Genomic DNA, 23442 nt, shown 5'->3' with positions numbered 1-23442 from the left:
GAAACAAGTTTCCCTCAAGTATTTCACTGTATTTAGTGCCATACATCATTCCTTCAATTCTGACCAGTTTCCCAGTCCCTGCCAATGGAAAAACATCCTGCTGCCACCACCATGCTGGGGATGGTGTTCTCGGGGTGATGCGAGGTGTTGGGTTTGTGCCAGACATAGCATTTTCCTTGATGGCCAAAAAGCTTAATTTTAGTCTCATCTGACCAGAGTACCTCCTTCCATATGTTTGGGGAGTCTCCCACATGCCTTTTGGCGAACACCAAATGTGTTTGATTATTTTTTTCTTTAAGCAATGGCTTTTTTCTGGCCACTCTTCCATAAAGCCCAGCTCTGTGGAGTGAACGGCTTAAAGTGGTCCTATGGACAGATACTCCAATCTTTGCTGTGGAGCTTTGCAGCTCCTTCAGGGTTATCTTTGGTCTCTTTGTTGCCTCTCTGATTATAGCCCTCCTTGCCTGGTCCGTGAGTTTTGGTGGGCGGCACTCTTTTGGCAGGTTTGTTGTGGTGCCATATTCTTTCAGTTTTTAAATAATGGATTTAATGGTGCCCCTGGGACGTTCAAAGTTGTTCAAAGGGCTTCATAGCAAAGGGGGTGAATACATATGCACGCACCACTTTTCCGTGTTTTATTATTTATTTTTGGGGGAAACAAGTAATTTCACTTCACCAATTTGGACTATTTTGTGTATGTCCATTACCTGAAATCAAAATTAAAATCCATTTAAATTACAGGTTGTAATGCAACAAAATAGTAAAAACGCCAAATGGGTGAATACAGCAAGGCACTGTACAGGAAGCGTTCACTCACACATGACAGAGGGAGTTTGAAATGTTGCGGGATACCTAATCTTCTTCGCGTCATAGCGCGACAAATGTCCTTTGCAGCAGCCCATTGGCGTCACCAAAACATCCCCCAAAGCCGCGAATAGAGAAACGAGCCGCTGGAGATGTAAACAGATTCCCCTGTCATTCATTCAAACAACCCGAGGTGATATGGTGGATATTCTTAGCTCCTCTGTGTGGAAAATGTTATGAGAGGATACATCACCGCTAGTCATACTGTCTTTCTAGAATGGTCGTTGTTTACGGGCTCCGTTTTTCCCATGCCAGTAATCCGGTTAGAAGAGAAGTATTGTTATAGCTATCCACGGCTGTAGGACAGCTAGCCTAGCTCGTTGCGCCGTAGGAGAACGGCTGACCTTGACCAGATGGATATCACGAGGCTCGCAGTGGACGCGGGCGCGTTTATCAACCGAGCTGTTCAGGTGAGGGAGATGTTGAATTTAACCTCATTGATCTCCAAGGGTCGATTTATATGTCAATCTGATTCAGTTAGATAGTAGCGGAGATGACAGTTGTGTATTTACCTAACATATATATAGCTAGTTGTCACCAGATATAAAAATAATAAGAATAAATCAATTGTGCTCAAGTGAACAAAGCCGCTGGTCGGCAATCGGAGATTCAGCACCGTTCATATGGACAACGTCATGTTCAGCACCGTTCATATGGACAACGTCATGTTCAGCACCGTTCATATGGACAACGTCATGTTCAGCACCGTTCATATGGACAACGTCATGTTCAGCACCGTTCATATGGACAACGTCATGTTCAGCACCGTTCATATGGACAAAGTCATGTTCAGCACCGTTCATATGGACAACGTCATGTTCAGAACCGTTCATATGGACAACGTCATGTTCAGCACCGTTCATATGGACAACGTCATGTTCAGCACCGTTCATATGGACAACGTCATGTTCAGCACCGTTCATATGGACAACGTCATGTTCAGCACCGTTCATATGGACAACGTCATGTTCAGCACCGTTCATATGGACAACATCATGTTCAGCACCACATGACAGTGGACAGCGACGTTCTCGGGCGCAGCCATTCCTCAAAGGAAATAGCCTTCCATGTGATCCTTTGAAACTGCATCTACAACACACTCACACATAGATGTGTTCTATCTCCCCAGTACACGGAGGAAGCTCTGGGGCAGGCTGAGAAGACACAGTTGGACAGCCGGTTGGAGAGTCTCCTGGACAGAGCAGAGTCCACTAAGACATGGACTGACAAAATCATCTCACAGACTGAGACTTTACTGCAGCCTAACCCTGGTTAGTTTTGTGTGTGTGTGTGTGTGTGTGTGTGTGTGTGTGTGTGTGTGTGTGTGTGTGTGTGTGTGTGTGTGTGTGTGTGTGTGTGTGTGTGTGTGTGTGTAAGGTAAGGGTTTTTTACCTCTGGCTCCTGATCTGTGAACTCTAACCTTTTAGGAGCTCGTTTAGAGGACTTGTTGTATAAGGGTCTGGATTGGAGCGCCCCTGAGAGGCCAACCCCCCACGAGCTGCTGAGTGAAAACATGATGGACGCTGCTCTGGAACTGGGGCGACACACACCATACGGTACAAACACCCTACGGTACACACACACACACACCCTATGGTACACACACCCTACGGTACACACACCATACGATACACACACACACCCTATGGTACACACACCATACGGTACACACACACACCCTATGGTACACACACCATACGGTACACACACACACCCTACGTTACACACACCCTACGTTACACACACCATACGGTACACACACACACACCCTACGTTACACACACCCTACGGTACACACACCATACGGTACACACACCATATGGTACACACACACACCCTATGGTACACACACCCTACGGTACACACACCTCTTTACGGTACACACACACACACCTACGGTACACACACCTTTACACACACACCCTACGGTACACACACCCTACGGTACACACAACCTACGTTACACACACACACCCTACGTTACACACACACACCCTATGGTACACACACACACACACACCTACTGTACACACACTATGGTTAGAGACTGGACATGTGTATATATGTGTGTGTGTAGGTAGTACTCTGATTAAGTGTGGGGAGTTGGAGAGGCAGATCGGGATGGCGAACAAGAAGCTGATCCAGACTACAGACATCAACTTCCTGTCTCCTCTACGGAGGTTTACTGACCAGGAATATGCAGTCATACAGGTACACACACACACACCACAACACACACACACACTATTATAACACAAATACACTCTGACAACTGTGTGTGTGTGTGTGTGTGTGTGTGTGTGTGTGTGTGTGTGTGTGTGTGTGTGTGTGTGTGTGTGTGTGTGTGTGTGTGTGTGTGTGTGTGTGTGTGTGTGTTGTGTGTGTGTGAGTGTGTGTGTGTGTGTGTGTGTGTGTGTGTGTGTGTGTGTGTATGTAGAATGAGCGCAGGCAGCTGGTGAATAAGCGGTTAGATCTGGACATTGCGAAGGCCAGACTGAGAAAGGCACAGGAAGCAGACAGCGAGGCTCGGGTGAGAACACACATACTGCTGACCTCATACTGCTGACCTCCTACTGCTGACCTCATACTGCTGACCTCATACTGCTGACCTCATACTGCTGACCTCATACTGCTGACCTCATACTGCTGACCTCATACTGCTGACCTCATACTGCTGACCACATACTGCTGACCTCATACTGCTGACCTCATACTGCTGACCTCATACTGCTGACCTCATACTGCTGAACTCATACTGCTGAACTCATACTGCTGACCTCATACTGCTGACCTCATACTGCTGACCACATACTGCTGACCTCATACTGCTGAACTCATACTGCTGACCTCATACTGCTGACCTCATACTGCTGACCTCATACTGCTGACCTCATACTGCTGACCTCATACTGCTGACCTCATACTGCTGACCTCATACTGCTGACCTCATACTGCTGACCTCATACTGCTGACCTCATACTGCTGACCTCATACTGCTGACCACATACTGCTGACCTCATACTGCTGACCTCATACTGCTGAACTCATACTGCTGACCACATACTGCTGACCTCATACTGCTGACCTCATACTGCTGACCTCATACTGCTGACCACGTACTGCTGACCACGTACTGCTGACCTCGTACTGCTGACCACGTACTGCTGACCTCGTACTGCTGAACTCATACTGCTGAACTCGTACTGCTGACCACATACTGCTGACCACATACTGCTGACCTCATACTGCTGACCACATACTGCTGACCTCATACTGCTGAACTCATACTGCTGAACTCATACTGCTGACCACATACTGCTGACCTCATACTGCTGAACTCATACTGCTGACCTCATACTGCTGACCTCATACTGCTGACCTCATACTGCTGACCTCATACTGCTGTCCTCATACTGCTGAACTCATACTGCTGAACTCATACTGCTGACCTCATACAGCTGACCACATACTGCTGACCTCATACTGCTGACCTCATACTGCTGTCCTCATACTGCTGACCTCATACTGCTGACCACATACTGCTGACCTCATACTGCTGACCACATACTGCTGACCTCATACTGCTGACCTCATACTGCTGACCTCATACTGCTGTCCTCATACTGCTGTCCTCATACTGCTGACCTCATACTGCTGACCTCATACTGCTGACCTCGTACTGCTGAACTCGTACTGCTGAACTCGTACTGCTGACCTCATACAGCTGACCACATACTGCTGACCTCATACTGCTGACCTCATACTGCTGTCCTCATACTGCTGACCTCATACTGCTGACCACATACTGCTGACCTCATACTGCTGACCACATACTGCTGACCTCATACTGCTGACCTCATACTGCTGACCTCATACTGCTGTCCTCATACTGCTGTCCTCATACTGCTGAACTCATACTGCTGAACTCATACTGCTGACCTCATACTGCTGACCACATACTGCTGACCTCATACTGCTGACCTCATACTGCTGACCTCATACTGCTGACCTCATACTGCTGATCTCATACTGCTGACCTCATACTGCTGACCTCATACTGCTGTCCTCATACTGCTGAACTCATACTGCTGACCTCATACAGCTGACCACATACTGCTGACCTCATACAGCTGACCTCATACAGCTGACCACATACTGCTGAACTCATACTGCTGAACTCATACTGCTGACCTCAAACTGCTGACCACGTACTGCTGACCACGTACTGCTGACCTCGTACTGCTGACCACGTACTGCTGACATCGTACTGCTGAACTCGTACTGCTGAACTCGTACTGCTGACCACGTACTGCTGACCACGTACTGCTGACCTCGTACTGCTGACCACGTACTGCTGACCTCGTACTGCTGACCTCGTACTGCTGACCTCGTACTGCTGACCTCGTACTGCTGACCTCGTACTGCTGACCACGTACTGCTGACCTCGTACGGCTGACCTCGTACTGCTGAACTCGTACTGCTGAACTCGTACTGCTGACGACGTACTGCTGACGACGTACTGCTGACCTCGTACTGCTGACCTCGTACTGCTGACCTCGTACAGCTGACCTCATGAATTGACCCTTTGCTAACCAGCTGAGCTAGCAAACAATGTAACAAATGATCATTTTGGAATCTCAAAATACTCCAAAAGGCTCTGCATTTCAGGAATCACAGTAGCAAGTACCCCTGGTGCGCTGTAAAATGATTTGGCCATTACATTTTTGTTATTTCTTTAAAGAAAACTCTCAGTTTTTGCCATAGCCCTCACTGGTTTTCATGCGATTTAAACGTGAGCTTGTCCTAGGTGTCAGACTGGATGACAGTTGCTATCCATTGGACCTACTCAGACTTAATGAAGGGTCAATGGTGGCTTGAAAGATGAATGCGTAGTTGGGTTAGGAGAGGAGGTGTGCCTTAGGTTTCCAAGATTGTCAACAATGTACAGCATCAAAAGTCAATTCTCATCTCTCTATCTCTCTCTCTCATCCTCTCTCTATCTATCTCTCTCGTCCTCTCTTTATCTCATTCTCTCTCGCTCTCTGTGTCTCTATCTTTCTTTCTTTCTCTTTCGTTCTCATTCTCTCTCGCTCTCCCTCTGTTTCTCTCTCTCTCTGTTTCTCTCCCTCTCTCCCGTTCTCTCTCTCAGGGTCTAAATGCTAACCCATTAGGAGAAGAGTATGTAGCTCATGTCTCCTACATGTTCAGCTTCCTACGAGTCAGATGGCTGAAGGTCAGTCCTCACATATACACATGCACACTCCCACACACTTGTTTTAACATCAGCTAGCAGAACACAGTAAGACTGAACGATGTGATGAAAATGGACCAGCAGTTTTCTCATTGGTTGGTCCTGTTCCTGTCTGTTTTCTCATTGGTTGGTCCTGTATGTCTTCTCATTGGTTGATCCTATGTATCTCTATCCAACGCTGTCAGATGTGGGCCCAGGAAGTCTCTCAGGCAGAGATGGAGCTGAGGATCTCTCAGTGTGTGTTTGACCGACAGTCAGAGATCACCAGACTACTGCTGGAGGGAATCAACACTACACATGTATGTACCAGCACGCACACACACACACACACACACACACACACACACACACACACACACACACGCAGACTGGCATTAACACAGACACCTGCTCACTCTCTCGTTCTACCCTGTCTGTTGCAGGCTGCCCATTTGAGAAGTCTGTCTGACTTTGTAGAAGCCCAGGGTAGCTACTACGCTCAGTGTTACCAGCTCACACAGGACCTACACACCCAACTGGCCAGGTGTGTGTGTGTGTGTGTGTGTGTGTGTGTGTGTGTGTGTGTGTGTGTGTGTGTGTGTTTTAACCACTTTTTGTTTTCTCTCATTGTAGCGCTCCTCCTGTGATCTGCTACAATAACAACTGGCACTTAGAAACTAACCAACCCTCCACAGGTAACCTGCCCTTAGCAACCATTCAGCCCCTAGCAACCTGTGACTCTTCAACAACCAACCAGGAAACTAGCCAACCCTTAGCAACCAACCAGGCAAACAGCCAACCCTTAACAACCACCCAGCCCTTAGCAACACGTGAGTCTTCGTCAACCATCCAGGCAACTAGCCAACCCGTAGCAGCCAACCAGGCAACTAGCCAACCCCTATCAACCAACCAGGCAAACAACGAGTCCTCAAAAAACAACAAGTCCTCGACAACCAATAAGTCCTTGACAAACAACCAGACAAGCAGCCAACTCTTAGCAACCACTGGATCCTCTACAACCAACCAGGTAACCAACTAGTTTAGATTAGTTCATTAGACAAAAATTACATATCAAGGTCAAAAACGTATTTCCATTTTGGTCTGCTAGGCTTTGTCAAACATCCAGGCAAACAGCCAACCCCTACAAACCAACCAGGCAACCAGCCAACCCCTAGGAACCAACCAGGCAACCAGCCAACCCCTACAAACCAACCCGGCAACCAGCCAACCTCTGCAAACCAACCAGGCAACCAGCCAACCCCTACAAACCAACCAGGCAACCAGCCAACCCCTACAAACCAACCAGGCAACCAGCCAACCTCTAGGAACCAACCAGGCAACCAACCAACCCCTGCAAACCAACCAGGCAACCAGCCAACCCCTACAAACCAACCAGGCAACCAGCCAACTCCTAAAAACCAACCAGGCAACCAGCCAACCCCTACAAACCAACCAGGCAACCAGCCAATCACTACAAACCATCCAGGCAACCAGCCAACCCCTACAAACCAACCAGGCAACCAGCCAACCCCTACAAACCAACCCGGCAACCAGCCAACCCCTACAAACCAACCAGGCAACCAGCCAATCACTACAAACCATCCAGGCAACCAGCCAACCCCTACAAACCAACCAGGCAACCAGCCAACCCCTACAAACCAACCCGGCAACCAGCCAATCACTACAAACCATCCAGGCAACCAGCCAACCCCTAGAAACCAACAAGGCAACCAGCCAACCCCTACAAACCAACCCGGCAACCAGCCAATCACTACAAACCAACCAGGCAACCAGCCAACCCCTACAAACCAACCCGGCAACCAGCCAACCCCTACAAACCAACCAGGCAACCAACCAACCCCTACAAACCAACCCGGCAACCAGCCAACCCCTACAAACCAACCCGGCAACCAGCCAATCACTACAAACCATCCAGGCAACCAATGAGTCCCCAACAACTAATGTGTTCTCAACAACTAATGAGTCCTCGACCACCAACCAGGTAACTAACCAGCCCTCGACAACCAATCAGGTAACCAACCAATCTCTAGCAACCTACCGGACAAATAACCAGCCCTTAGCAACCAATGAGTCGTCAACAAACAATGAGACAAACAACCAGGTAACCAGCCAACCCCTACAAACCAACCAGGTAACCAGCCAACCCCTACAAACCAACCAGGTAACCAATGAGTCCCCAACAACCAATGTGTCCTCACCAATCTATGAGTCCCCGACAAACAACCAAGCAATCAGCCAACCCTTGACAACCAACCAAGCAACCAGTCTACTGTTAGCTACCAGTGAGTCCTCAACCACCAGCCAGGTAACTAACCAACCCTTAGCAACTAACCAGCCCTTGACAACCAACCAGGCAACCAGTCAATCCCAAGCAACCAACCAGGCACCCAGCCAATCCTTAGCAACGACTGGGTCCTTACCAATCAACGAGTCCCCGACAAACAACCAAGCAACCAGCCAACCCTTGACAACCAACCAAGCAACCAGCCAAACGTTAGCTACCAGTAAGTCCTCAACCACCAGCCAGGTAACTAACCAACCCTTACAAACCAACCAGGCAACCAATGACTTCCCAATAACCAACGAGTCCTCAATAACCAACCAGGCAACCAGCCAATCCTTAGCAACTAACCAGGCCCCCAGCCAACCCTTTACAACCAGCTGGGAATCTTTCAAACCCTTAGCAACCAATGACTCATCAACACCCAACGAGTTCTCAACAACCAGCCAGACAACTAGCAAACCCTTAGCCACCGACAAGGCAACCAACCAGACAACCAATGTGTTCTCAACAACTAATGAGTCCTCGACCACCAACCAGGTAACTAACCAGCCCTCGACAACCAATCAGGTAACCAACCAATCTCTAGCAACCTACCGGACAAACAGCCAGCCCTTAGCAACCAATGAGTCGTCAACAAACAACGAGAACTTGACAAACAACCAGGCAACCAGCCAACCTTTGAAAACCAACCAGGCAACCAGCCAACCCCTACAAACCAACCAGACAACCAATGAGTCCCCAACAATCAATGTGTCCTCATCAACCAACCAGGCAACAAACCAACCCTTGAAAACCAACCAGGAACTCATCGAACCCTTAGCAACCAATGAGTCATCAACCACCAACCCGGTAACCAACCAACCCTTACAAACCAACCAGGCAACAGACAGCCCTTGACAAGCAACCAGGAAACCATCAAACACTTAGCAGCCAATGATTGCTCAACAACCAACGAGTCCTCGACAACCAACCAGCCGTTAGAAACGAGCCGGACAACAGGTCAGCCTGCAGGTGGTCTTGTAGCTGAAGGAACAGTCTGACTGTGGAACTGTTTGTATGAATAGCGAGCGTTTATACTGTGTGTTTGAGTTGTGAACAGCTCTCCTCCAGCTCCTCTCTGCCAAAACATCAGCTACCATGGCTAGGTTCTAAATGAAAGCTCTGACCTAAGTAGTGCACTAGGGAGAATAGGGTGTCACTTCAGATTGGTCCAATGTCTCAGTCATAGTGGTGAAGGGCAACACAGCTACATGGGCCGTTTTATAAACTGTAGCAGGCATGTATTGACCATTCACTAGTGTTGTTGTTGGACCCAGCAGGACACAAGCGTACCGGCTAATCCAGGAAGAGTAAGAGGACGTGCTACTATGCAGTCATCAGTGGTAGGGATGTCTTAGATGTTGATAACTACTGTCCTGTCATAACCTGTATGTACAGTTGAAGTGGGAAGTTTACATACACTTGGATTGGAGTCATTAAAACTCGTTTTTCAACCACTCCACAAATTTCTTGTTAACAAACTATAGTTTTGGCAAGTCGGTTAGGACATCTACTTTGTGCATGACACAAGTCATTTTTCCAAACAATTGTTTACAGACATATTATTTCACTTATAATTCACTGTATCACAATTCCAGTGGGTCAGAAGTTTACATACACTAAGTTGACTGTGCCTTTAAAAAGCGTGGAAAATTCCAGAAAATGATGTCATGGCTTTAGAAGCTTCTGATAGGCTAATTGACATCATTTGAGTCAATTGGAGGTGTACCTATGGATGTATTTCAAGGCCGACCTTCAAACTCAGTGCCTCTGCTTGACGTCATGGGAAAATCAAAAGAAATCAGCCAAGACTTCAGAAAAAAAATGTAGACCTCCACAAGTCTGGTTCATCCTTGGGAGCAATTTCCAAACGCCTGAAGGTACCACGTCCATCTGGACAAACAATAGTACGCAAGTATAAACACCATGGGACCACGCAGCCGTCATACCACTCAGGAAGGAGACTCGTTCTGTCTCCTAGAGATGAACGTACTTTGGTGCGAAAAGTGCGAATCAATCCCAGAACAACAGCAAAGGACCTTGTAAAGATGCTGGAGGAAACAGGTACAAAAGTATCTATATCCACAGTAAAACGAGTCCTAAATCGACATAACCTGAAAGGCCGCTTAGCAAGGAAGAAGCCACTGCTTTTTGGAGAAATGTCCTCTGGTCTGATGAAACAAAAATAGAACTGTTTGGCCATAATGACCACCTTATGTTTGGAAGAAAAAGGGGGAGGCTTGCAAGCTGAAGAACACCATCCCAACCGTGAAGAACGGGGGTGACAGCATCATGTTGTGGGGGTGCTTTGCTGCAGGAGGGACTGGTGCACTTCACCAACTAGATGGCATCATGAGGTAGGAAAATTATGTGGTTATATTGAAACAAAATCTCAAGACATCAGTCAGGAAGTTAAAGCTTGGTCGCAAATGGGTCTTCCAAATGGACAATAACCCAAGCATACTTCCAAAGTTGTTGCAAAATGGCTTAAGGACAACAAAGTCAAGGTATTGGAGTGGCCATCACAAAGCCCTGACCTCAATCCTATAGAACATTTGTGGGCAGAACTGAAAAAGCGTGTGCGAGCAAGGAGGCCTACAAATCTGACTCAGTTACACCAGCTCTGTCAGGAGGAATGGGACAAAATTCACCCAACTTATTTTGGGAAGCTTGTGGAAGGCTACCCGAAATGTTTGACCCAAGTTAAACAATTTAAAGGCAATGCTACAAAATACTAATTGAATGTATGTAAACTTCTGACCCACTGGGAATGTGATGAAAGAAATAAAAGCTGAAATAAGTCATTCTCTCTACTATTATTCTGACATTTCACATTCTTAAAATAAAGTGGTGATCCTAACTGACCTAAAACAGGGATTTTTTACTAGGATTAAATGTCAGGAATTGTGAAAAACTGAGTTTAAAAGTATTTGGCTGTGTATGTAAACTAAATGTGTATGTAAACTTCCGACTTCAACTGTATCTATTGGAGCATCCATGTACTCTTTAAGTGAGTTATGTATCCAGGCCTAAATGTATGTATATGGTGGAGGTTATCTAGATGTTATCTAGATGTATATGTATGTAGGTTACTGTATATGGTGGTGTAGATCTATATGGTTGGTATAGACTGTCTATTTGAAAACTTAGAAATGGAGGAACCCTGACAGCTGTGTTTACATTATGTATTGTGTCGTCTGAAAACAGTATGTGTGATCAAGAGAGGTGACATTTTGTTGCATATGGAATATGTGTCGTGTGTGTGTGTGTGACCCTTCACCTCTATAGGGTGAGGTCATTTTCCATATGGCAACATGTCATGCTTATTCCATAGTATTAAACATACACACACACTTACAGCCTTGAAAATTGTCCCACCAGGCTAAACCATGTAAATGTTTCCATCTACAGATGTTTTCAATTGACCCTGCCTGAGGACAGCTATACACACACACACACACACACGACACACACACGACAGCTCCGCCACGATCTGCTGGTGTTGAGGTCTACATGGTTACTCTGGGTTACTGGGACACAGAACACACACACGTTAACTATTGAGGTTTGACTTGCATGTCTCTGAACCTGACAGGGTTGTTTCAGTGAGATTATAATGGTGTTTCATTATTAACTCAGATCATATTAGATCATCTGGAATGATTTAGAATCATATTAAACTGATAATGAGGCTCTGGTGCAGTGTGATGTTTATCAGAGCTCTGAATCTATGGCTGCTCTGTTCCCAGTCTGGACCCTGTTCAGACTATGATGTGTGTGTGTGTGCGTGTGTGTGTGTGCGCACACCCGCCCTCTCTCAGCTGAGGTATCAGAGCCTAATGAGAAGTCGGAGTCTTAAATCCGTCCATGGCTGTCGGTATTCCTGGTTTTCCTGTGGCGTTCCCAGTCATAATAACTGTTTCCTGTGACTATGGAATGCTTCACCTGTCCGTCTGCATCGACCCGTCAGAGAGAGGTCTCCTGGGGAGAGGTTTTATGGACGAGACGCGTCCTGTCCGTCTGCATCGACCCGTCAGAGAGAGGTCTCCTGGGGAGAGGTTTTATGGACGAGACGCGTCCTGTCCGTCTGCATCGACCCGTCAGAGAGAGGTCTCCTGGGGAGAGGTTTTATGGACGAGACGCGTCCTGTCCGTCTGCATCGACCCGTCAGAGAGAGGTCTCCTGGGGAGAGGTTTTATGGACGAGACGCGTCCTGTCCGTCTGCATCGACCCGTCAGAGAGAGGTCTCCTGGGGAGAGGTTTTATGGACGAGACGCGTCCTGTCCGTCTGCATCGACCCGTCAGAGAGAGGTCTCCTGGGGAGAGGTTTTATGGAACGAGACGCGTCCTGTCCGTCTGCACCGACCCGTCAGAGAGAGGTCTCCTGGGGAGAGGTTTTATGGACGAGACGCATCCTGTCCGTCTGCACCGACCCGTCAGAGAGAGGTCTCCAGGGGAGAGGTTTTATGGACGAGACGCATCCTGTCCGTCTGCATCGACCCGTCAGAGAGAGGTCTCCTGGGGAGAGGTTTTATGGACGAGACGCATCCTGTCCGTCTGCATCGACCCGTCAGAGAGAGATCTCCTGGGGAGAGGTTTTATGGACGAGACGCGTCCTGTCCGTCTGCACCGACCCGTCAGAGAGAGGTCTCCTGGGGAGAGGTTTTATGGACGAGACGCGTCCTGTCCGTCTGCATCGACCCGTCAGAGAGAGGTCTCCTGGGGAGAGGTTTTATGGACGAGACGCGTCCTGTCCGTCTGCATCGACCCGTCAGAGAGAGGTCTCCTGGGGAGAGGTTTTATGGACGAGACGCGTCCTGTCCGTCTGCATCGACCCGTCAGAGAGAGGTCTCCTGAGGAGAGGTTTTATGGACGAGACGCGTCCTGTCCGTCTGCATCGACCCGTCAGAGAGAGGTCTCCTGGGGAGAGGTTTTATGGACGAGACGCGTCCTGTCCGTCTGCATCGACCCGTCAGAGAGAGGTCTCCTGGGGAGAGGTTTTATGGACGAGACGCATCCTGTCCGTCTGCACCGACCCGTCAGAGAGGTCTCCTGGGGAGAGGTTTTATGGACGAGACGTGTCCTGTGTGGCTGTGTGAGGAAATATGAACTCGAGATCTGCCCTGGCACACACATACACAAACACACGCACAAAGCTTTACTTAGTACGCTGTTTGGAGATATTACATTTTATAGTATGCAAACTTTCAAAAAATTCTAAATAGCATTTTGTACAGTTAGTCAATTGTAAATACTTTTATTAAGCTATATGTAGGTGAGAATTCTGGTTCGGTATAGATCATTTACTTAACAACAGTTACATAGTTCTCACAGTCTTCCACAACGAGTAGACCTGTGGCGAGGTGAACCTTATCTGGAAGTCCTTGGTCATACTTTCCACATCTCCATTGAGGGACCTGTCTTTTGTACACGTACTGGTGAGGAAGAGGGACACAGTCAGGTATGTACACACACACACACACAACTCACACACTCTTTTTGGACCGTGCAGGAAGAGCAACAGCATGACGCCACCAAGACATTCCCATCTAAAATAGCTGGTGAATCATTTCTCTGTCTGATTGAGCAGACTTGTCTAACCCGCTAGCAGCAGGTAGGTGACCACAGCTGACATCAGGGGATCCTTCACCAAACAACAGGTGCAGTCGTCTCAAGGTATTATATAGTAAAGTCATTTAGCAAACAGAGTGCATATATTTAATCATCTTTATGTACTGGTTCCCTGTGGGAATTGAACCGACAACCCTGGCGTTGCAAGTGCCATGCGCTGCCAGCTGAGCCGCAGTTATTGATTTCTACAAAATGAATAAAACTGACCATCCCAAAAATGAAACTTATCTGATGTTCTTGTTTTAACCTTGACATTTTAACGACGTGTCTCTTGTACACGTTCTGCTTAACTGAGATGTGTGTGTGTGTATAAGTCGGGGGTCTGAGCCTCAAAGTGCATCATATCTGAACAGGTATCGTTTCACAATGAGGGGTAGTGTTGCTCTGCTGGTGTTGCTGTTCTGTCTGTCTGGAACATGGACTCAGGAGGAGAGTGGAGGGTGTTCTGTCTGTCTGGAACATGGACTCAGGAGGAGAGTGGAGGGTGTTCTGTCTGTCTGGAACATGGACTCAGGAGGAGAGTGGAGGCTGTTCTGTCTGTCTGGAACATGGACTCAGGAGGAGAGTGGAGGGTGTTCTGTCTGTCTGGAACATGGACTCAGGAGGAGAGTGGAGGGTGTTCTGTCTGTCTGGAACATGGACTCAGGAGGAGAGTGGAGGGTGTTCTGTCTGTCTGGAACATGGACTCAGGAGGAGAGTGGAGGGTGTTCTGTCTGTCTGGAACATGGACTCAGGAGGAGAGTGGAGGGTGTTCTGTCTGTCTGGAACATGGACTCAGGAGGAGAGTGGAGGCTGTTCTGTCTGTCTGGAACATGGACTCAGGAGGAGAGTGGAGGGTGTTCTGTCTGTCTGGAACATGGACTCAGGAGGAGAGTGGAGGGTGTTCTGTCTGTCTGGAACATGGACTCAGGAGGAGAGTGGAGGGTGTTCTGTCTGTCTGGAACATGGACTCAGGAGGAGAGTGGAGGCTGTTCTGTCTGTCTGGAACATGGACTCAGGAGGAGAGTGGAGGGTGTTCTGTCTGTCTGGAACATGGACTCAGGAGGAGAGTGGAGGGTGTTCTGTCTGTCTGGAACATGGACTCAGGAGGAGAGTGATGGGTGTTCTGTCTGTCTGGAACATGGGCTCAGGAGGAGAGTGGAGGGTGTTCTGTCTGTCTGGAACATGGACTCAGGAGGAGAGTGGAGGGTGTTCTGTCTGTCTGGAACATGGACTCAGGAGGAGAGTGGAGGGTGTTCTGTCTGTCTGGAACATGGACTCAGGAGGAGAGTGGAGGGTGTTCTGTCTGTCTGGAACATGGACTCAGGAGGAGAGTGGAGGGTGTTCTGTCTGTCTGGAACATGGACTCAGGAGGAGAGTGGAGGGTGTTCTGTCTGTCTGGAACATGGACTCAGGAGGAGAGTGGAGGGTGTTCTGTCTGTCTGGAACATGGACTCAGGAGGAGAGTGGAGGGTGTTCTGTCTGTCTGGAACATGGACTCAGGAGGAGAGTGGAGGGTGTTCTGTCTGTCTGGAACATGGACTCAGGAGGAGAGTGGAGGGTGTTCTGTCTGTCTGGAACATGGACTCAGGAGGAGAGTGGAGGGTGTTCTGTCTGTCTGGAACATGGACTCAGGAGGAGAGTGGAGGGTGTTCTGTCTGTCTGGAACATGGACTCAGGAGGAGAGTGGAGGGTGTTCTGTCTGTCTGGAACATGGACTCAGGAGGAGAGTGGAGGGTGTTCTGTCTGTCTGGAACATGGACTCAGGAGGAGAGTGGAGGGTGTTCTGTCTGTCTGGAACATGGACTCAGGAGGAGAGTGGAGGGTGTTCTGTCTGTCTGGAACATGGGCTCAGGAGGAGAGTGGAGGGTGTTCTGTCTGTCAAGGGCATGGACTCAGGAGGAGAGTGGAGGGTGTTCTGTCTGTCTGGAACATGGACTCAGGAGGAGAGTGGAGGGTGTTCTGTCTGTCTGGAACATGGACTCAGGAGGAGAGTGGAGGGTGTTCTGTCTGTCTGGAACATGGACTCAGGAGGAGAGTGGAGGGTGTTCTGTCTGTCTGGAACATGGACTCAGGAGGAGAGTGGAGGGTGTTCTGTCTGTCTGGAACATGGACTCAGGAGGAGAGTGGAGGGTGTTCTGTCTGTCTGGAACATGGACTCAGGAGGAGAGTGGAGGGTGTTCTGTCTGTCTGGAACATGGACTCAGGAGGAGAGTGGAGGGTGTTCTGTCTGTCTGGAACATGGACTCAGGAGGAGAGTGGAGGGTGTTCTGTCTGTCTGGAACATGGACTCAGGAGGAGAGTGGAGGGTGTTCTGTCTGTCAAGGGCATGGACTCAGGAGGAGAGTGGAGGCTGTTCTGTCTGTCTGGAACATGGACTCAGGAGGAGAGTGGAGGGTGTTCTGTCTGTCTGGAACATGGACTCAGGAGGAGAGTGGAGGGTGTTCTGTCTGTCTGGAACATGGACTCAGGAGGAGAGTGGAGGGTGTTCTGTCTGTCTGGAACATGGACTCAGGAGGAGAGTGGAGGGTGTTCTGTCTGTCTGGAACATGGACTCAGGAGGAGAGTGGAGGGTGTTCTGTCTGTCTGGAACATGGACTCAGGAGGAGAGTGGAGGGTGTTCTGTCTGTCTGGAACATGGACTCAGGAGGAGAGTGGAGGGTGTTCTGTCTGTCTGGAACATGGACTCAGGAGGAGAGTGGAGAGTGTTCTGTCTGTCTGGAACATGGACTCAGGAGGAGAGTGGAGGGTGTTCTGTCTGTCTGGAACATGGACTCAGGAGGAGAGTGGAGGGTGTTCTGTCCGTCTCCTCCTCTCTCCGATCATTCTCCTCTTGCACCCTTCTTTTTCTCACCCTCCCCCTGGCTGGCAGGCTGGCTGGCTGCCCCCCCTCCTCCTCTGGCTGTCTGTCTCTATAGTTGGCATTGACCAGCTTGGCTGACCCTCAGCTGGCTAGCATAGTCAGTAACACTTTACCATGTGAAACTCAGCCAAAACACACACACACACACACACACACAGTCAGTAGGAGAGAGCAAATCACAGTAACACAGTGAGGTTTTAATATGACAACAGCCAGTAAGACAGCACAGTATTGGAACTTTACAACAATAACAACAACTACAATACAAAATAGATACATTTACTATTCACATTGGAGTAGGTAGATGTTTTCCCTAACCACTGATACAGGGTCAGATATTTTGACACCTCTTAATGGTTAAGGTAAGGATTGGAGTTGGTGTATCTGATTCTAGATCTGTGGTTAAAGACAGCTATTTTAGCTCAAGCATTAACATTCACCATAGAGTCCTTTTATATACACACTGACCTCAGAGAGAGATACAGAGAGAGAGAGACAGAGAGAGAGAGAGAGAGACAGAGAGACAGAGAGAGAGAGACAGAGACAGAGAGACAGACAGAGAGAGAGACAGAGACAGAGAGAGAGAGACAGAGAGAGAGACAGAGAGAGAGAGAGACAGAGAGAGAGACAGAGAGAGAGAGAGAGACAGAGCGAGAGACAGAGAGAGAGAGACAGAGAGAGAGACAGAGAGAGAGAGAGACAGAGAGAGAGAGAGAGAGCACAAAACCCCTGGGAAAAGAGAGATAGACAGAAACATAGATAGAAGGGGATTGGCCTATTTGAATCTTGGTGCGTGCATGTCCCCCTTGCATGTGCTTTTGTGTGTGTGTGTGTGTCTGTGTGTGTGTGTGTGTGTGTGTGTGTGTGTGTTATTTAATTGGCGAGTCCAGGATCTCTTCGTACTCTTCTCTCTGTTTCCTCCCACTTCCTCGAGAGGGGAGGAGCTTCACTGTAACAAGCCAACCCACGCTCGCCACCACCACCACACCCCCTATGACCTCACACACTGAGGGAACCAATGGCACAACAGCGATCTCCAGCATCATAGCGACCGGTACTTCCAGACCCTGAGTAGCCGACACCAAAGCTGGGTGAAGTCGGGTGAGGCCATGGGTCACCCCCACGAACCCCCCAGCAGAGCACACAGCTACCCCCAGGACGACGCACCAAGCCTGGAGACTGGCCGGCCACACTGGCCCCTGTTGGAGGAGAAGCATGGACACAGCAGTGCTCAGACAGCCGGTCCAACTGACAGTGAACAGAGCGGTGCCGACACTGACCCGTTCCTTCAGAGAGCGGTACATTACTAGAGCCAGAGACATCCATAGTCCTGCTAGAACAGTCAGGGACCAACCAAACGCTTCCCGCCAGAACTGGGCCGACTGTTGTGCCGGTGTCGCCCCATTGGGCATCCCTGACCCAGTCCCGTTGTTGTTCTGATCCAGACCTGTTGGGTTAGGAACTAGCGCCAGACCCAGTCCTAACACGCCTGTCGCTACGGTGACCAGGTCCACCAATCCCAGCCGCTCGTCCAGGAGCAACAACGCCTGAGTGGCCGACAGGACGGTGGTCGCCAGGCGCCAGGTTGTCAACATGGCCTCGTCGTCGCCGAGGGAGACAAAGGATAAGGACGAGTAAGCGCAGCAGAGGGAGAAGGAGTGAGTCAGACCGTACAGGAGCAGCTTCCGCCGATAGCCCTTTGAGCCAAAGGCCGTCTCCGCCCGTTTCATTGGTACAGTCCCATAGAGCAGCTGGAGGACGGATCGTACCAATAGAAGAGTTAAGGGTGGGAGGTTAAAGCGTGAGGCGGCCAGGCGCGTCAGAACACACACACAGCCGTGGGCCAGCCCCGCCAAGACCACACTGGCCCACGTGAGCCGAGACGCAGAGACAGACGCCTCGCTGAAACTCGCTAGCTGCTCTCCTACTCCCCCTCCTGCACCCTTCCCTCCTCCCTCCACCCCCCCCTCGCCTCCCCCCATGGGAGGTCTAAGGGGTGTGTCTTTGTTTTTGTCCTTCCCTCCAAACAGAGCGCCGGCCTTTCCTGTCCACTTCCTGGCTCCTGTCAGCTGTTTCTTGTCCGAGGTCTCCTCCAGGAAGGAGCCGAAGTCCTCGAAGGAGGGAGCGTCATCGTACCCCTCGTCTCCGGGCTGGGGGAAGTGTGTGTGTGTGTGGGGTGTGTGTGGGGCGTACTTGGCGGTGACGGTGTGAGGGTGGATCTTCACCCGTTTCTTGGAGCCGTCTAGGAGGTGAGTGGATTCCATGGTTACTCACCTGTAGGGAGGAGAGGTGAGGACAGAAGTTAGACGCAGACACCGACACACACTCCTCAGACAGAAACAGAGGGGTTTCACCTAATGGCATTGTCTTCCGAACGCATTGCCATGAACTATCTATGAGTGCAGATGGAGTCGTCGTGCTATCTGACGTAAGACAACGGCCAAACAGCCCTCTTCTGTGTCTGCCAGGTGACTCTGTTCTGACGCAGAGGATGCTGCTGCAGTAGACAGGAGACACACCTTCTACACTATACACAGACAGTAGAAACACACCTTCTACACTATACACAGACAGGAGACACACCTTCTACACTATACACAGACAGTAGAAACACACCTTCTACACTATACACAGACAGTAGAAACACACCTTCTACACTATACACAGACAGTAGACACACACCTTCTACACTATACACAGACAGTAGACACACACCTTCTACACTATACACAGACAGTAGACACACACCTTCTACACTATACACAGAAAGTAGACACACACCTTCTACACTATACACAGACAGTAGACACACACCTTCTACACTATACACAGACAGTAGACACACACCTTCTACAATATACACAGACAGTAGAAACACACCTTCTACAATATACACAGACAGTAGACACACACCTTCTACAATATACATAGACAGTAGACACACACCTTCTACACTATACACAGACAGTAGAAACACGCCTTCTACATTTTACACAGACAGGAGACACACACCTTCTACAATATACACAGACAGTAGAAACACACCTTCTACAATATACACAGACAGTAGAAACACACCTTCTACAATATACACAGAGTAGAACACACCTTCTACACTATACACAGACAGGAGACACACACCTTCTACACTATACACAGACAGTAGACACACACCTTCTACAATATACACAGACAGTAGACACACACCTTCTACACTATACACAGACAGTAGACACACACCTTCTACAATATACACAGACAGTAGACACACACCTTCTACAATATACACAGACAGTAGACACACACCTTCTACACTATACACAGACAGTAGAAACACACCTTCTACATTTTACACAGACAGGAGACACACACCTTCTACAATATACACAGACAGTAGAAACACACCTTCTACAATATACACGGACAGTAGACACACACCTTTTACACTATACACAGACAGTAGACACCTTCTACAATATACACAGACAGTAGACACACACCTTCTACAATATACACACAGTAGAAACACACCTTCTACAATATACACACAGTAGAAACACACCTTCTACAATATACACACAGTAGAAACACACCTTCTACACTATACACAGACAGTAGACACACACCTTTTACACTATACACAGACAGTAGACACCTTCTACTATATACACAGACAGTAGACACACACCTTCTACAATATACACACAGTAGAAACACACCTTCTACAATATACACACAGTAGAAACACACCTTCTACAATATACACACAGTAGAAACGCACCTTCTACACTATACACAGACAGTAGACACACACCTTCTACACTATACACAGACAGTAGACACACACTTTCTACACTATACACAGACAGTAGACACACACCTTTTGCAATATACACAGACAGTAGTCACACACCTTTTGCAATATACACAGACAGTAGAAACACACCTTCTACACTATACACAGACAGTAGACACACACCTTCTACAATATACACAGACAGTAGAAACACACCTACAATATACACAGACAGTAGACACACATCTTCTACACTAAACACAGACAGTAGTCACACACCTTCTACAATATACACAGACAGTAGAAACACATCTTCTACACTATACACAGACAGTAGACACACACCTTCTACAATATACACAGACAGTAGACACACACCTTCTACACTATACACAGACAGTAGACACAGACCTTCTACACTATACACAGACAGTAGACACACACCTTCTACACTATACACAGACAGTAGACACACACCTTCTACAATATACACAGACAGTAGAAACACCCCTTCTACAATATACACAGACAGTAGACACACACCTTCTACAATATACACTGACAGTAGACACACACCTCCAATATACACAGACAGTAGAAACACACCTTCTACACTATACACAGACAGTAGACACACACCTTCTACACTATACACAGACTGTAGACAGACTTTGTACAATATACACAGACAGTAGAAACACACCTACACTATACACAGACAGTAGACACACACCTTCTACAATATACACAGACAGTAGACACACACCTTCTACAATATACACAGACAGTAGAAACACACCTTCTACAATATACACAGACAGTAGACACACACCTTCTACAATATACACAGACAGTAGACACACACCTTCTACAATATACACAGACAGTAGAAACACACCTTCTACAATATACACAGACAGTAGACACACACCTTCTACAATATACACAGACAGTAGAAACACACCTTCTACAATATACACAGACAGTAGACACACACCTTCTACAATATACACAGACAGTAGAAACACACCTTCTACAATATACACAGACAGTAGACACACACCTTCTACAATATACACAGACAGTAGACACACCTACAATATACACAGACCGTAGAAACACACCTTCTACAATATACACAGACAGTAGACACACATCTTCTACACTAAACACAGACAGTAGTCACACACCTTCTACAATATACACAGACAGTAGAAACACATCTTCTACACTATACACAGACAGTAGACAGACTTTCTACACTATACACAGACAGTAGACACACACCTTCTACAATATACACAGACATAGACACACACCTTCTACAATATACACAGACAGTAGAAACACATCTTCTACACTATACACAGACAGTAGACAGACTTTCTACACTATACACAGACAGTATAAACACACATTCTACAATATACACAGACAGTAGAAACACACCTTCTACAATATACACAGACAGTAGAAACACATTCTACAATATACACAGACAGTAGACACACACCTTCCACACTATACACAGAAAGTAGACACACACCTTCTCCACTATACACAGACAGTACACACACACCTTCTACAATATACACAGACAGTAGTCACACACCTTCTACAATATACACAGACAGTAGTCACACCTTCTCCACTATACACAGACAGTAGACACACACTTTCTCCACTATACACAGACAGTAGACACAGACCTTCTACACTATACACAGACAGTAGACACACATCTTCTACACTATACACAGACAGTAGACAGACACCTTCTACAATATACACAGACAGTAGAAACCTACCTTCTACAATATACACAGACAGTAGTCACACACCTTCTACAATATACACAGACAGTAGACACACACCTTCTACAATTTACACAGACAGTAGAAACACACCTTCTACAATATACACAGACAGTAGAAACACACCTTCTACAATATACACAGACAGTAGACACACACCTTCTACAATATACACAGACAGTAGACACACCTTCTACACTATACACAGACAGTTGACACACAGCTTCTACACTATACACAGACAGTAGACACACACCTTCTACACTAAACACAGACAGTAGACACAGACCTTCTACACTATACACAGACAGTAGACACACACCTTCAACACTATACACAGACAGTAGACACACACCTTCTACAATATACACAGACAGTAGAGACACACCTAAGTAAATGTACAGTCTGTTTTATGAGACAGACAGGGTTTGAGTGCAGGTCCTGTGTGTGGCCCCCAGTACTGTGTTACCCACTGAGCTATGTACCGAAAGAGCTTCTGCAGGTTTTCAGGTCTCCGGTATGGTTACTCATGGTGACTCAATCACTGACTGTTCTAGTAAGGACAGAACGCTGGCTGTCTGGCTGGCTGGCTGTCTGGCTGGCTGGATGCTGACTAAAAAGATACCACGAGTCTGTGTGGCGGGGTGCGCGCACTTGTCAACTTGTCACTGGGCGAGAGAGAGGATGAGTGTGTGTCTTGTCAAGGTTACACACACACGGTCCGTGCTGGATTTATGATTGGAACGAGGCGCGTACCCGCGCACAGGAAGTAATGCTGTACGCGGCAGGACAAATAATCACCACAATTACAGAAACCACAAAATAAACAGAAAATGACCCCACAGCGGTATGTTCGATACCGTGTCAGTTAGCCTACTATCCCACCGTAAATATTCCCTGCTCGCGCGTAGATTGATTACT

At 47.9% G+C, this 23442-nt stretch overlaps 2 protein-coding genes across 2 annotated transcripts in view; one reads left to right on the top strand and one right to left on the bottom strand.

Annotated features, from left to right (window-relative positions):
- Positions 1–712: 712 nt before the first annotated feature.
- On the top strand, positions 713–9984 carry LOC106575448 (mucin-17). The gene is made up of 10 exons (XM_045698973.1): positions 713–1274; positions 1994–2135; positions 2292–2420; positions 2942–3075; positions 3302–3394; positions 6014–6097; positions 6301–6414; positions 6538–6638; positions 6728–7121; positions 7203–9984. The coding sequence occupies exons 1-10, from the start codon at positions 1218–1220 to the stop codon at positions 9294–9296; spliced, it is 3342 nt and encodes a 1113-aa protein (XP_045554929.1). The 5' UTR covers positions 713–1217; the 3' UTR covers positions 9297–9984.
- Positions 9985–17076: 7092 nt separating this feature from the next.
- LOC123728165 (solute carrier family 35 member G2-like) overlaps positions 17077–23442 on the bottom strand; it is a 6911-nt gene continuing 545 nt past the window's right edge. The window contains exon 2 of the mRNA XM_045698972.1: positions 17077–19185. Within this exon, the coding sequence (XP_045554928.1) occupies positions 17781–19175 (1395 nt within the window). The 5' untranslated portion in view covers positions 19176–19185 and the 3' untranslated portion in view covers positions 17077–17780. The remainder of the gene's footprint in view (positions 19186–23442) is intronic.

Source organism: Salmo salar, chromosome ssa17, assembly GCF_905237065.1.
Source record: "Salmo salar chromosome ssa17, Ssal_v3.1, whole genome shotgun sequence".
Classification (NCBI taxonomy): domain Eukaryota; kingdom Metazoa; phylum Chordata; class Actinopteri; order Salmoniformes; family Salmonidae; genus Salmo; species Salmo salar.
Note: the sequence above shows the minus strand (reverse complement) of the source record. Positions and strands in the feature narration are given on the sequence as shown.